Here is a 14,690-nt window from a genome sequence, read left to right on the forward strand (position 1 = left end):
TGTGTTTGCTGGCAATGAATAAATTATTTGTTCTTTCATTCAAAAAATATTTTAAAATTCCTACTTAAGGAAAGGCATTGTTGGACTTTTCTGTGATCTTTAATGAGGGTGTTCTTCATAAATAAGTTTAATTCTTATTTTGTTAAATGAGGATATTGAGATAGGTACTATGATTAAAATTATGAAGCTGTTTATATATCACTAAGCCCTTTGAAATAAATAAAAATAAATTGCTTATTTTGTACAACATTGATAATTTAGTAACTATGATATCGTTACAAAATACTTACACTACACTTTGAGGTCTATTGTATGTATTACATATATGTGTATGCATACATATATATACACGTGTGTATATGTGTTTTAAATTGCTTATGATTTTTTAAATTGTCATGATAGAAAACAGCTAGCACATAAATGTTGAAAAGGAACATTATCCTTTCATTGTAAATAATTAGGTGATACAACTGTTCTTTGAAAACCTTATATTGATACAGCAATTAATCTGTTATTTGGGATAGTAGATTTTATGGTCAGCTGATGATCTTGCTCTTTGTACATGAAACAGTAGCCATGTGCAATCACATGCTGGTTCTGACTTTAGTTGTACAGTTTCCGAGGGAAGTTTGAACACACAGGCTGGAGTGGTCAGGCAGGGCTTCCTGGAATATGTGGGTACATATTAAAGAGAAGTAAGGGTCCATGAGGCAGAGAGTAGAGCAGGATAGCTTGATGAGAGCCTTGGCTTGGGGGACACATGAATATTCTCAGGACAAGAAGGAAAGCAGCAGACAAGAAGAGTGGTGGGAACACATTGGAATGTAGTGGGAAATGGAGTTGGCTAGTAGGGTGGAGTCGGTCTAGGGAGAATCTCTAAAGCAAGCCTACATGTGTTGACTTGATTCAGTGGTGAGCTACCAAAGGCTTTTGAGCTAAGAAATGGCTGCTAATGAAAAATATTGGAGGAAAAGTCAGCGGGGTGTGAAGAGGGCAGTCCCAGGCTCAAGTAATCCCAGGAGGAAAGGAAGGTTACAGAGGTGGCTTGCCCAGGACACTTACTCTACAAGGTCAGAAGCATCACTCTGGTGAGTTTGGCACTTGAACTTGAGTTCCCCTATATACTGTGGGCGGAATACATTATGCTCATTTTAAAGTAAGTCTAATGTTTTATTACTGCAGGCTGCATGTGGCTCTTGTGGTTTTCTTTGTCTAGAGTATGGGTAAAGGGGTAATAACGCTAGTGGGAATGTGGGATCTTTTAAGCTGCAGTGCTACGGTTCACTTAGCAATCTTTGCCTGGTTTTCGAAGAGGGGAGAGAATCTGAAGAGCTTGTTCTTGTTTGTGATACTGGCCTTGTAAGGTGACAGCTTGCGGGAGGGGGGTGTGGAAACACGTATAATTTGATCTTTTTTTCCAGCAATTTATCCTAAATTCTCAATTGGTTATTTTTATAGATATTAAGGAGGGATGGTGGTCTAATTAGGAACTACAATAATAATTTTTTTTACCTTACTAATTCCAATGATGCTTATCTGACATGTATTATTAGGTTCTGCTATTTTGTATGCATTGTGAATATGATTAAATATGTAAAGTTAAGAAGAAAAGTACAAAAATTCCTTTTAAAAACAGATGGTAATTTCTTTATAAGGGAAAATCCTCTGTCAGGTTAAATCTCCATATTAACAGAAATTGTTATTGAGTATTCATGAGATTATGGCTAGAAGAATATCTAACATAATATATATATAATATAATCCTATCCTGGCTCAAATGTAACCTGGAATTTTTAAAGTAGCCCTCTCCCCCACCTAGACAGAATCATTCAATAATGCGTTTTTGGAACATTCTGTTCACAGATAACTTATGGTGATTTCGGAGCTAAAAGACTATGAGAACCAGATTTTGGGAGAATGAGTACCAAACCATTTCTTCCTCTACTCAGAATTTAGCAAATAAAATAGATCAAAAGAAACAAACAAACAAAAACAGGTGTAGTGCCACAACCTTTTATGTTCTGTGGCTTACCTCCTATAATCCACCATAGCTTCTTAGTGTCTCTCGAGGGAGACAATGGAAGATGTCACTTTAATTGATGCAGATGCTGATTCAGGCATTTGTCGTATGTGTTTCTGTCTTGAAGTCTTTGCTTTGCAGACTCTCATGCCAGTAAAGCCTGGTTACAATTAATGTCTATTCTCTGCCTGAAAGGTAGGGAGCTGCCAGAAAGGGTTTGCTGATGACATTTTCAAATCCAGGATGTCAGTTTAGCCAAAATTATGGTGAGATCTAGAAAAAGACAATTAAATGTGAATTCACAAAGAAGAATTTTTTCTTTCATAAAACAGAAGCAGTATTGTAACAAATTCAATAAATTCTTTTTATGTGGACTTTTGAAATGGTCTACATTAAAAAAAATCTTAAAAAAAAGTTTTATTGCTTTAGGAACTTGAACAATATTTTTGGACATAGAGGAAAGGAATGTTAATGAGTTTGGGTGGTTAATTTCCTGTAATATGTTAATGCTGTGAGTTAGAAATGTTCCATTATTGAGGTCTGACTGCATTTAATATATAAATGTTTCTTCAATTTTTAAAATTTGTATGGTCTTCAATACACATATATAAAGCAAAGGTATTTTGAAGAATTCAATGGTTTTGGACCTTTTTTGAATGATTGCGTTACTCGAATATATATTATATCTGTTCATTCACCTTTACCTATTAATTTTCAGCTGACTTCCACAGCAGTGGACACATTGTTGTTAATGGGTGGAAGATACATAACACAGCCAAAAATAAATGGTTTGTGTGTATGGCAAAAACACCTGAAGAGAAACATGAATGGTTTGAAGCTATTTTGAAAGAAAGAGAACGGCGGAAAGGTGGGTGTATGAATTGGGCATTATTATACTTTGTGAAGGTTCGAATTTAACAAGAAAGCAGAAAATGGGCAAAAGTTATGAGAAAGTAGATGGTGTCTGATGTTCACTTAGATTAACTATGTGATGTAAGCCCAGGCTAAAATACTTTTTGAATACTTCCAATGTTGTTACTGAAATAAAGTTAAAGAAAACCTTATATAGTTAGCAAAATAATTATATTGTGGCTAGCGGTGTCTTTTAAATAGTGTCTTAGTCTACTGAGGCTACTGTAACAGATTACCCTAGACTGGGTGGCTTATAAACAACAGAAATTCATTTCTCACAGTTCTGGAGGCTGGGAAGACCAAAATTCAGTATCCAGTGAGGGCTGTTTCCTGTTTCATGGATGGCCATGTACTCACTGTGTCCTCACCTAGCAGAAGAGATGAAAGCTCTCTGGGGTCTCCTTAATAAGGGCACTAATCCCATTCGTGAGAACTCCACCCTCATGAGCTAATCCCCAAAGACCCTATCTCCTAATGCCATCTCATTGGGTATTAGGATTCAACATATGGAATTTGGGGGCACACAGACATTCAGTTTACAGCAAATAGTTTCACCTGCTTTAAAATTTGTTCCATTTTCTTTGCACTTTATTCTTGCCATTTCTAAAGCATCATTATAGAGTTTTCCTTTAAGAAACATGCTTTAATAATATAATGCAGTGCTGTGGGGCCTGCAACAATTGCTCCCTGTACATTTAACAGTACACTGAAAATTCCTAGGCCACATATTTTGGTATTCTAATTATAAAATAAGGCAATTTGGATGAATATTAACTTTTTAATATTGTTATAATGCCACTGAATGTAATGTAACGCAGTAAGGAGCTTGTTCACACAAGGAGGCCTAGCTCAAATTCACTTCATGTTTTTATCAAGGTTTGCAAACAGTATTTGGTCTGGTGATACTCAGTTGTATGAAGTTTATCTGCAAGTACTCGTATTTCTGTAATTCAGCTAGGAAATAGAAATGCTTGTATAACTACTATTTTCTATACCAAATAATTGATGAGAAACGTGACAGTGTTTATTCCTTTTCTCAGAGATCTAGGTAAAAATATCTCATTGGTGATGAAATTTTGGAACACAAAGAGCTGCTTCCTCCCATCTTTAGGTATTTCCCCATGAAGGGTGTAGAGAGTTTCTACCTTGATTAAAATATTCATAGCATACCTTTTTATAAGTATCTCCAAAACATTTAAAAATACTTACTCCTTTGACTGATCTTAGATGAAGAACCAGACAGAAAAATTTAAAGCAGAGATCATGAATGCATTATTGGCTCTTTAAGTTTTGTTGAATCTAGCAGTCAATTCAAATAGCATAACAAATCATTTAGAAGGTAAATTGAATTTTTCATCAAGTTGAACCTTAACTCTTCTCAGAATGGCTATGCATGTAAATACCCCTAAGACCAAAAAAAGAAAAGAAAAGAAAAAAAAGGAAGAAAGAAAGCACATTCTATAACTGCTTATGTTAACAGGCTCTATTCTTACTCACTATTACTGACCAATGTTAATGGCTTCTCCATAGTAAAGAAAAAAATTTTAGTAAGGAATTTAGTAGCTAGAAGACTAAAAATAATCCAAGAATTTCTTCTTCTTCTGCCACAGTTCTTCATCAGTCCCAGTTGCTGATTGTCAGTGTTCCCAGGATTTCCCCTTTGGCACTGGTCACCTCTAAACTTCCTTGCCTGCTCTGCGTTGTCTCTTCCCATCAGATTAACTTCCACTCTGCACTTCCAGGTTCTCAATCTTTATATCCAGCCTTGTCATCTCTCTGGAGCTCCATGCTCACTTAATCAGCTGACCCCTGGACTCCACCTGAACATCCAAACCTGCTATTGTTTACAGAGACTTGAGCTTACCTGAACTTTGGCGGGTCCCTCCTAAATGTCTCCGTCTTTTTAAACCCTCCCGCTTTCAGTTTGTTCCCTACACTGTCCTCTGAGCTTTGTTTCCAAAGCAACAAAACTTCCTTTCCTTCATTACTCTGCCTTCCCCCTCCCTCTGGTTAAAACATGTAGACGTTCTCCCAGTACCGAAGGAGTGAAATACGCTGAGACTGCAGTTGAGTATGGACCCTGCTCACCCCTCCACCTCCTGTCCTGTCACCTGAAACCCAGGGCTCCGTGCTGCTTCCCTCAGAGGCCCTCGTGAATACTTTCTCTCTCTGGAAATCCTGTTCATACTTGTGCATTCAAACAACTGCCCTTCTGTGAAACTTTTCCTATTGTTTCTCAGAGGCAAAGTTCTCTGAATACATCTCTACTGTAGCACAGTTTTCCCTCTAAGGCTGTCTCCAGGGCCACCGTGTCCAGCTGCGCTGATCTAGTCCTACAGAAGGGGTTCAGTAGCGTCTGAGATACAGCTGCTGTTCCTCCACTGGCCAAACTGTGTGCCTCTGGGGCACAGTTTGCCCAAAGGTGCCATATGGCCCCGGGCATCTTGCCTTGACTGTCTCCCTGGTACCCCATGAGCTTCTTGACAACCAGGGCCCTATCATAGGAGCTCTGTATCCACAGCCCCCAGCACGGGGTAGACACGCAATGAATGTTTGTTTAACGAAGGCATGAACGAATGAAGAGACTTTTTCAGTTACCTGTCCTGTGTTTCATTTTCGATAGGTTTAAAATTAGGAATGGAGCAAGACACCTGGGTAATGATCTCTGAACAGGGTGAGAAACTTTATAAAATGATGTGCAAACAAGGAAATCTGATCAAAGACAGAAAAAGAAAACTGACTACGTTCCCTAAATGCTTTCTTGGAAGGTAGGGTTGGTAGTCTGGATGCATGTATTTCTTTCATATTTTCATGATCTCATGTGTTAACTTTCTTTTAGTTACTCATTTTTCTCTAAAAAATATTCTCCTAAGTGTTTTTTGAATCTTTCTTTACTATCAGCATTTCCTGGACCATAGTGGGATGAGGGAGTGGACATAGAGCCAGGAATCCTGACCAGAAAAGTTAAGGCATTCATCCACTCATCCACGACTTGAGTAATTTCTGATATACCGTATTTCAGGGGTGAAGCAGAGGCTGGGGTCAGGCAGGGGCGGGCGGGCAGGCGGGTTTGCCTGTAGGGACAGAGTCCGGCAAGGACTGAATACAGGGCCTGAGAGTCAGTTACAATGAAGGACACACAGTCTACACTACCAGTTAATTCAGAATTTAGACAGCTGGGCTAAGGATGAAGGGATATAGGTGGAGAGTCTGAAAAAGTGGGTCACGCGAGGGGCCAGGCACAGAGGAACAGGCAAGGAGGTCGCTTGGTTGTTCAGCCCAGAGCAGATTGATTGTATGTCCTTTGGTTTCTGTAGCCGACTGCAGGGCTGTAAGTGGGAATCCCTGGTGGGTTGAGCAGGCAGAGCTGGAGGGCAGGATGGATGCCTTCAGGTAGCTCTGCTTACGGCTGGCTCTGTGCTGGCTTCTTCCGATAATTATTTCCAGTCCTCCAATACATACTTAGGAGTTAAAAACCTTATATTTTTTAAAGATTCAGAAACTAGTGATCAGGGAGTGTGACCAGCCCACGTTCATACAGCTAGTAAATGCCAATGTCAACGCTATAAAAGTAGACTGGAGAGGTGGTTCATAGCCCAGACTTCACAATCAGACTGTCCCCACTCAAGTCTGGTCCTGCCACTGCCTAGTTGAGAGATTGGGGAGAGTTAAATTTCTCTTTCCTCTCTAACAATGGAAATGATTGTAGTGCTTACCTGTAATACCTACCAGAATGTCTTGTTTTTTTTTTTTCCTTTTCTTCCAGTTTTATTGAGATATAACTGACATACAGCACTGTATAAGTTTAAGGTGTGCAGCATAATGATTTGACTTACATCATGAAAGGTTTACCACAGTAACTTTAGTGAACATCCATTATCTCATTTAGATACAAAGTTAAAGAAGTAGAAAAACATTTTTTTCCCTGCGCTGACTCTTAGGATTTACTCTCTTTTTTTCTTTTTTAAATTTATTTATTTATTTATTTATTTATGGCTGTGTTGGGTCTTCGTTTCTGTGCGAGGACTTTCTCTAGTTGCGGCGAGCGGGGGCCACTCTTCAACGCGGTGCACGGGCCTCTCACTATCGTGGCCTCTCTTGTTGCGGAGCACAGGCTCCAGACGCACAGGCTCAGTAGTTGTGGCTCACGGGCCCAGTTGCTCCGCGACATGTGGGATCTTCCCAGACCAGGGCTCGAACCCGTGTCCCCTGCATTGGCAGGCGGACTCTCAACCACTGCACCACCAGGGAAGCCCAGGATTTACTCTCTTAACTTTCATGTGTAACATACAGCAGTGTTCATTATATTTTAGCATGTCTTCTTAATTAGTTATGCAGACACACAAGCTCACCATAGGCCACACCAATCCCAACCCCATTAGAATACAGGCCAGGAAACCCAGTGCTTTCAGGGCAGCAGGGGGCCTCTTCTTCAGTGGGGTGGCCCTCCCAGTAGGACACACAGCTGCCAGCAAGCTAGAGTTGCTTGTGTTGGCTGTGCCCCAAGTGAAGGTTCTTGTGCAAGGGAAAGAGCAGCTGTGAGCCCCTCTTGGTTTCTAAGTCCCATGTTGCAAAGAAGACGCTCTTTCTCGTAACAACTTCATGGGCATAACTTCCAGAGTCCCCAGATCATGTGCCCACTTACAAGAGAGTCACACCAGGCTATGGCTTCTCACCATATATTTATAAGTCTGGAGTTGAGCCATCAGGAGCCATTTTTACCACAAGTAGTGCTGCCTACTTATACAGCTGACACCCGACCTTCATCAGGTTTCTAGGGAAGCAGAGCTAGAAAGCTAACCCAGGGTCAAATTTGTCCTTATTGAAGGAGAAGGGGTTTTATTAACCCTTTACCCACACTATTATGTTTAACTCCAGGACAGCACTATGAGGTTGAGTCTTACTAATTCTATGTCATTGAGGAAAAAACCTGAGGCTTAGAGAGCTAAATTTACTAACCCAACATCACGCAGCTGGTAGAGGCAGAAACAGGATTTGAATCCAGGTTGTTTTATTGCCAAGTACATGATCTTAACCGCTATACTATATTCTACTTTACTTTTATTTTCTTTCTTTTGGATGGTTCTTGTTTAATAGAAGCATATAAAGAACTTTAACAACTTCTTCTGCCTTAAAATGTGCATTGTAGACTAGGCATCCATTTTTGAATTTCCGTATCCCTTGGTTATTTGGCTTTACCATATGTATTGCTTTTAGTTTTGAAATAAGTGGAAAAGTAATTTCCTGACACTTTCCATAGCTTTGCTTCTCTGGCCTCTGTGCAAAAAATAAAACCATTCTAAAATATATTCATTAGTTAATGTAAGAGTTCGAATGTTAGCTTTTTAAACGTGAGCATGATTAAATATTTTATTGTAATAAGTCTCTGTATTCAGTGTTCTCTTAATGATACCACATGGCCATAAAAAAAAATCAGTACTGAGCTGAAGCTCTCCTAAGTGTTACCGAACATCACCTCTCTTATCTGAGATGCTGGGGCCCGCCATCCTCTCCCGAAATGCTGAAAGATGTGAGCTGTGGTCCTCAGTGGCCTTTCTCAGCCACAGCAGATGTGTGCGATAGACAGTTCTGATGGTTGGTTTCGTGTTGGAGTATTCCTTATGGATGACAGTTTAGATATAACAATGAATTTACCAAGTAATTTTAAAATTTGAAAGCAAGGTGGTCAGACTTTTCTGTGTCTTTTGGTGTGAATCAGTTTTCTATTGCTGCATAACAAATCACCATATATTTAGTGACTTAAAAACAATGCCCATGTATTAGCCTGTATTTCTGTAGGTCAGAAGTCCAGGTGAGTTAGACCAGGTTCTGTGCTAAGGGTCTCACAAGGGCAGAATCATGGTGTTGGCAGAGCAGGGGCTGGGCTCTTATCTTGAGCGTTTGAGGAAGAATCCACTTTCCAGCACATTCAGGTTGTTGGCAGAACTTAATCGTTCGTAGTTGTAAGCATGAGGCCCCCGTCTCCATGCTGGCCATTGGCCAGGGCTGCTCTCCGTTAGAGGTTGTCTGTATTCCTTGGTATATGACCCCCCTCTTGCTGCAAAGCCAGCAGTGGCACATGGAACCTTTCCTGTGCTTTTACTTGTTCTCACTTCCTCTTGTGCCACAAGCCTGAGAAAACACTGCTTCAAAGGGCTCAACTGATCAGGTCAGGCCCACTGGATAATTTCCATATTTTAAGGACAACTGACATGGGATTTTAATTACATATGCCAATCCGTTCACAGGGCTACCTAGATTAGAATTTGATTGACAAACCAAGGGGTAGGATTCCTGATAGGGGGGTGGGAGAACATCTTTAGAAGTCTGTCTACCATACAGGGCATGCAGTTTAATTTTGTCTGCCCTGTTGGAGTTTCAAACCCACTGGTTCTCTGTGCCTGGAAAGCTACTTTCAAGACAGTTTATGTCTTATATTAAGTCATTATTACTCTATCTAGTTCTGTCATTTAGCTGTCTTTAGGATCTGTTGTTTCTCTTTCGTCCCAAATTTGCTTTTATGTGCTTAATAACCTATAGTTAAAGCTACTTTAGAATTTTCCCTTTGTGTTTACTAAAGGTCTCAATAAGTTGAATAGTTATTAAGTATAGCTTAGGTAAGTCTGAATGTATGGACATGAGTTTTCTAGAATAGAGTCCAATTTATATCTGTGGGCCTTACGTATGTGAAAAAAATGTATGTGAAATGCACTGCCAGCATTCCTTTATATTTTGAGACTCCTTTCATGGCTGCTTGATAAATGCATGGTAAGGATAGACTTCCTGGGGGAAAAAAATTAATGATTTAACTTCTTCATTGGATTTCTGTTGCAGTGAATTTGTGTCATGGCTGTTGGAAATTGGAGAGATTCACAGGCCTGAGGAAGGTGTTCACTTGGGACAAGCACTGTTAGAAAATGGAATCATCCATCATGGTAATTATTTTATTAATCACCTATTTATTTATCCACAAATTACATGTATCTTCATTGCATTGATCAGTTTAGTTTATAATACTTCTCCACATTATAGGATGCTTATGTTTTTTCCAACATCTTTGAGTGCCTCATCTATATAGAATATTGTTTCAGGGAGTATAGGTTTATGGTGATATATTTAACTTGAAACGGACAATTCCAACACAAAATTCCAGGTAAGTGATGTGGGACTGAAGAGGAAGGAACGGCGAGTTCTAACTAGAGTATTTGGGACGCTTCATGAGGGAAGTGGCCTTAGTGCTGGGCATTGTAGAATGAATGGAACTCTGACAAGGACAGAAGACAGAAGAACATTCCACCCTGAGGAGGTAGTAGCCCTCAGACACGGGAGTGGGAAGGTTCATGGTGGCCTCTTCAGAACTAATGCAGAGTCTCACGTGGCAGGACTGTATCCTTCACGGATGAATATGCTGGGGCGAGGGGTGTGGTGAGAAAGGGAGGCAAACACCTGATCCCAGCAGATTTTAACTTGCTGGCTGTGGTGTGTGGGGCTTCTTCTGAGGGAGATGAGGAGCTGACGGGCATCTGGAAGCAGAGGAGCGACCAGATCTTGATTTTGGAGATAACAGATGAGTGGAGAGTTAGAGATTACAGAGATCCCTGCCCACAGGGACCCTTCCTTCCCCAGGAGGGAAAGGACCAGGGCCGTGTCCATGGCATGATGAGAGGGACCCATTCAAGAAATTCTGGAGAAGCTGAGACAGCGTATTTGATGTCTATTTGGGCTTAGGAGGTGAAGAGTGAGGGGTGAGGTCAGATTATTCTGAGCTTTTTGTCTGGATGACAGACGTAGTTAATTCAAGAGGAGACGCATCGGGGGGAAGCTGAAGGGTTTGTGGTGGATTGGGTATGAAACATCTGCAGGGGAGCGTTCAGCAAGAGGTTGAGAATGTGTGGGTGTAACACTCAGGGCAGAGAGAGAGTGAGAGTCAGATTTGGGAATCATTTCAAGAGAGCATGAGGTCCTTAGCACATCGATAAGAGACTACAAACAAACAAAACAAGAAAGCAGTGATCGTGGGACTAAGAATAAAAGCTTGAAGAATTTCTAATGCAAAATGTGGGAGAGGAGAAAAAGGCAGGGAACTATGAATAAATATGGATATTTGGCTGTGGTGTTTTGATGTTCATTTTTTTTTCTAAATTAGAGTGAGGTGAAAACAAACTAAATCCTCCAAATTTTTCCCCACCACAGTAGACGCTGCCAATATAATGTACCACCATCTACCCAGATAGGAATTCCCTGGCATTCCTTTTTCTCCTTCATGCCATCAAGCCCTGTAAGCCCTACCACCAAACAGGTCTCTAATCAGACCACCGCTCTCCCTTCCAGGATCTCCACCTTCTTCCCAGTCACCACCTTCTCTGTCCTTGCTTCCACATTTGTCCTCCGTCCCCATAGAACACTCTCCAGGTAATGGCTGAAGAGACCTTTTAAGACATATATAAGATTCAGGCATTCTCCTGCTTACAGGTACCTACTAGCTTCTCATTAAACTTAAAGAAAAGTCCAGACATCTTACCTAAATCTCTTACCGTGGCCCACAAGGCCCTACATGATAGGGCCCCTGACTTCCTCTCTGAGTTATCACATAGTGCTGTACCTAACTCGTTACACTGTGGCCACCCTGACCTTCTGTCTCTTCTTTGAACACTCCAAGATGACTCCCCATTTAGGATCTTTGCTCTTGCTGTTCTCAATCAACAATTGCTTATTAATTCCTAGTATATGCCAGTGACCTTTCTAGGTGCTGGAGACACAGCAGTGAATGAAACAACAAAAGTCTCTGTATTATGACTCATCTTCCATGACACTCTGCCTTCTAGAATCCTACCCAGTCCCACTATTCCAATTAATGACTTTTTAAATTTTTGAAATTTTCTTCATGTACTACTTATCACTCTCTGAAATTATCATATTGTTTTGTTTCTTTGTTTACTATTTCTCTCTTTATCTCCCATCCCTACTCTAGACTGCAGTCAAAATATAAGCACCGTGAGAACAGGAGCCTTGTGTGTTAATATACAACAAACACCTAGAATGCCCAGCACATATAGGTGCTTAATAAATTATTTGCTGAGTGAGTGAATAAATGAATAATTATATTTTGAGCAAACAGATAATGTTGATAAATTGTATATGATTTTGTACTTGGTTCACTAATGCCATTAAAACACCATTTAGCATCTAGTACGCTAAGAAGCATCATCCAGTATCTTATAAGTAAAAATGAAAAGATGTTGAGCTAGATGGCTTTCCTCTTTATGCTCCTCTTTCCCTTCTTCTAACCCCATGACCAAGTATATGTTTGGGACAAGAATGGACTGCATTTGTTTTATCCTGCAATCTACTAAAGCTGAAGTAGGTGGCAGGTAAAGAGGTTTTGTATACAATCATTGACCTTCAGAAGTGATGATTCTTTTCCCATTCAGACTGTGTACTTCCAGGGCCTGTGTATTACCAATAGAGCAAGGAAGGGAAAATCTGTTTATGGATACCTTTTATTAACTCCTTTCCTTACTGATTCTTTCCTTCATTCTACACGTAAGATATTATGCTAGGTACTTGAAGGTATGTAAATATGAACCCTCGACCTTTTTTTTTTCTTACGGTCTAATAGTTTTAAGCCTATCTTTTTACCTTGTCCATCAAGAAATCCAGCTGCTGGAATATTTCCTTTCAGACAAGGCAGAAATCTACTAGGATGGGAGAACTAATTTTTTGCAGGGACTATTGAGAAGGAAAACTGTATTGGTTAACACTAGCTGCTGTAACAAATAAACCTCCCCAATACAGTGGCTTACATTATAGAAGCTGATTTGTCACTCATGGACAGTTCAGTCAGTGGTGGCGGATGAGGTCGTGGCAGCCTGCTCCATGCAGGGTTTTTGCCTGACAGAAGCTCGGCCATCTTCAATACAGTGCTCCTAAAGGTCCCCTTGAAGGAAGCGTGGAGTTTCTTGTTTGTTTTAAATGGGTTTGTACCCTTCCCATTGTGCATCACTTTCGTGCACGTGTCCGTGGGCACAACTCAGATATGTGGTCACCCTTGGCTGCAAGAGGCTCCTAGAAATGTCCTGTAGATGCATATGCAGGAAAAACAAAAGCCAAACCAATTTGGTAAAAAACTACCCAATTTCTGCCCCTGAGGCTTAGCTCCTGGGTCAATATAAGATCTATGAAATCATATGAAAGACAGAGTAATCATTATATATATTTGTTAATGTTTTACAACGATATCAGCATATAATAGTCGCAAAAATCACTTTTAACATTTCTGTTTTCAGTTGAGGTTATTGTGACTTCTGTTGTTAATTTGAGTCACTTTCATCTTTTATGAATTAGAAATAACAGAAAAAAATGGTCTTAAAGCGATCCGTCAACAATAGATGCTGCTATTAAATTGTTTAAAAAATTATGGATATGTAAGGTTTTGTACTTCTATGGGATTACTTAACTATATTTTAGAAAGAGCCACGCTAAGTTTGTCACTGTATTTTCCTTTTTGACTATGAGGTGCCTTGTAACAGGTAACAGGATATTAGAGAAGCTTTATTCCCAAAGCTGGAAAGGTCAGGGCGTAAGGAGAGGTTATCCTTTCAGAGGAGCTGTAAGATTATTTTCAAGTCACCCATCCACTCTTGCTTTCATCTTTCAACACAGGTGATCCAGCAATTGTATGAGGAAGAGTTGCTTGTTTACCTAATGAATTAGGTTCTGAAAATTGAGGACAACTATTATGGGTGGAATTATACTTACTTTACAATAACAAAACTGTTGTTACTTTCCCTGAAGACATGCATAGCTAGGCAGACACATTCAAGTCAATTTTAAGTTAGTACAAAGTGGAGTTGGAATGATATTTATTCAATCTCTTCATGAACATAGTACTCTAGAGTCTGACCTTTTCAGTTCAGGACTGCTGAGAGATCTGGAAGGAATCACAGAGAGAACCACCCTTACTTACTTTGTTAACATATGTCTCAAAATATTTTAATTGCCTCCTCTTAAAAGAGAAAAATTCAACAGCATAAGATTTTTTTTTTTTGGAACGGATATCAGAATTTCAGTCCTAATCAACTTTCCTCCCCTTCCTCAGACACCACCTTTTTCCAATAATACAATTTTGAAAAGAAAGTAGTAGATAAATTCTGTATTAAAATTTATTCTGAAATTTCAAATTCAAGAACACTTTGATTATTTAACTTAAAAGAATTGAAATCTTTTTGAACAATGATAGTTATAACCTGCTTAATTAACTCTTTTTCTGAGAAATTTAGCACTGAGTACTCTCTATTAAAAGTCTTGTTGGTCACAGTTTGATTTTAGTGGCCTGTGCTATTACTGTTATCAGGATCTGATCAGTTGTAATGTCCGATTTGGTATACAGAACTTTTGTTGCTGGAAATAACCTTTTTTTTTTTTAGTGTCCAAAGTTAACTAATAGAGATTCTCCCAAGCCTAGGATAAGAGAACATATTATGCAATTTCACATTAATAATTTTATTAGAATGAAGAAATATGAGCCAAGCAGGCTAGTTTCATTAGTATGTGGTCCAGCTGCATTTTAGTGAAAATAGAATTCCTAAAATAAAGTTGAATGAGCCATCTGTTTTATAAAGAGCCAGCAAAAAAAAAAAAAAAGTTGACTGTTAAAGCTATTATTCACATTGCAAATATTGTTGAGAACTTCATCAGAGGCAAAGCCTTGCTGTACTGGGAATTCTTGGGTTGAGGCAGCATATGCTTTCTCTGTGAT

General features: G+C 39.6%; 1 protein-coding gene across 2 annotated transcripts in view; it reads left to right on the forward strand.

Moving 5' to 3' along the window:
- The window catches only part of PREX2 (phosphatidylinositol-3,4,5-trisphosphate dependent Rac exchange factor 2), a 291,158-nt gene that overhangs the window by 112,617 nt on the left and 163,851 nt on the right, over positions 1-14,690 (forward strand). For both annotated transcript variants that reach the window (XM_068525808.1, XM_068525809.1), the window contains exons 9-11: positions 2,739-2,888; positions 5,556-5,700; positions 9,767-9,867. In XM_068525808.1, coding sequence (XP_068381909.1) covers positions 2,739-2,888; positions 5,556-5,700; positions 9,767-9,867 — 396 coding nt within the window. The remainder of the gene's footprint in view (positions 1-2,738; positions 2,889-5,555; positions 5,701-9,766; positions 9,868-14,690) is intronic.

This window comes from Eschrichtius robustus, chromosome 17, assembly GCF_028021215.1.
Source record: "Eschrichtius robustus isolate mEscRob2 chromosome 17, mEscRob2.pri, whole genome shotgun sequence".
Taxonomy (NCBI): domain Eukaryota; kingdom Metazoa; phylum Chordata; class Mammalia; order Artiodactyla; family Eschrichtiidae; genus Eschrichtius; species Eschrichtius robustus.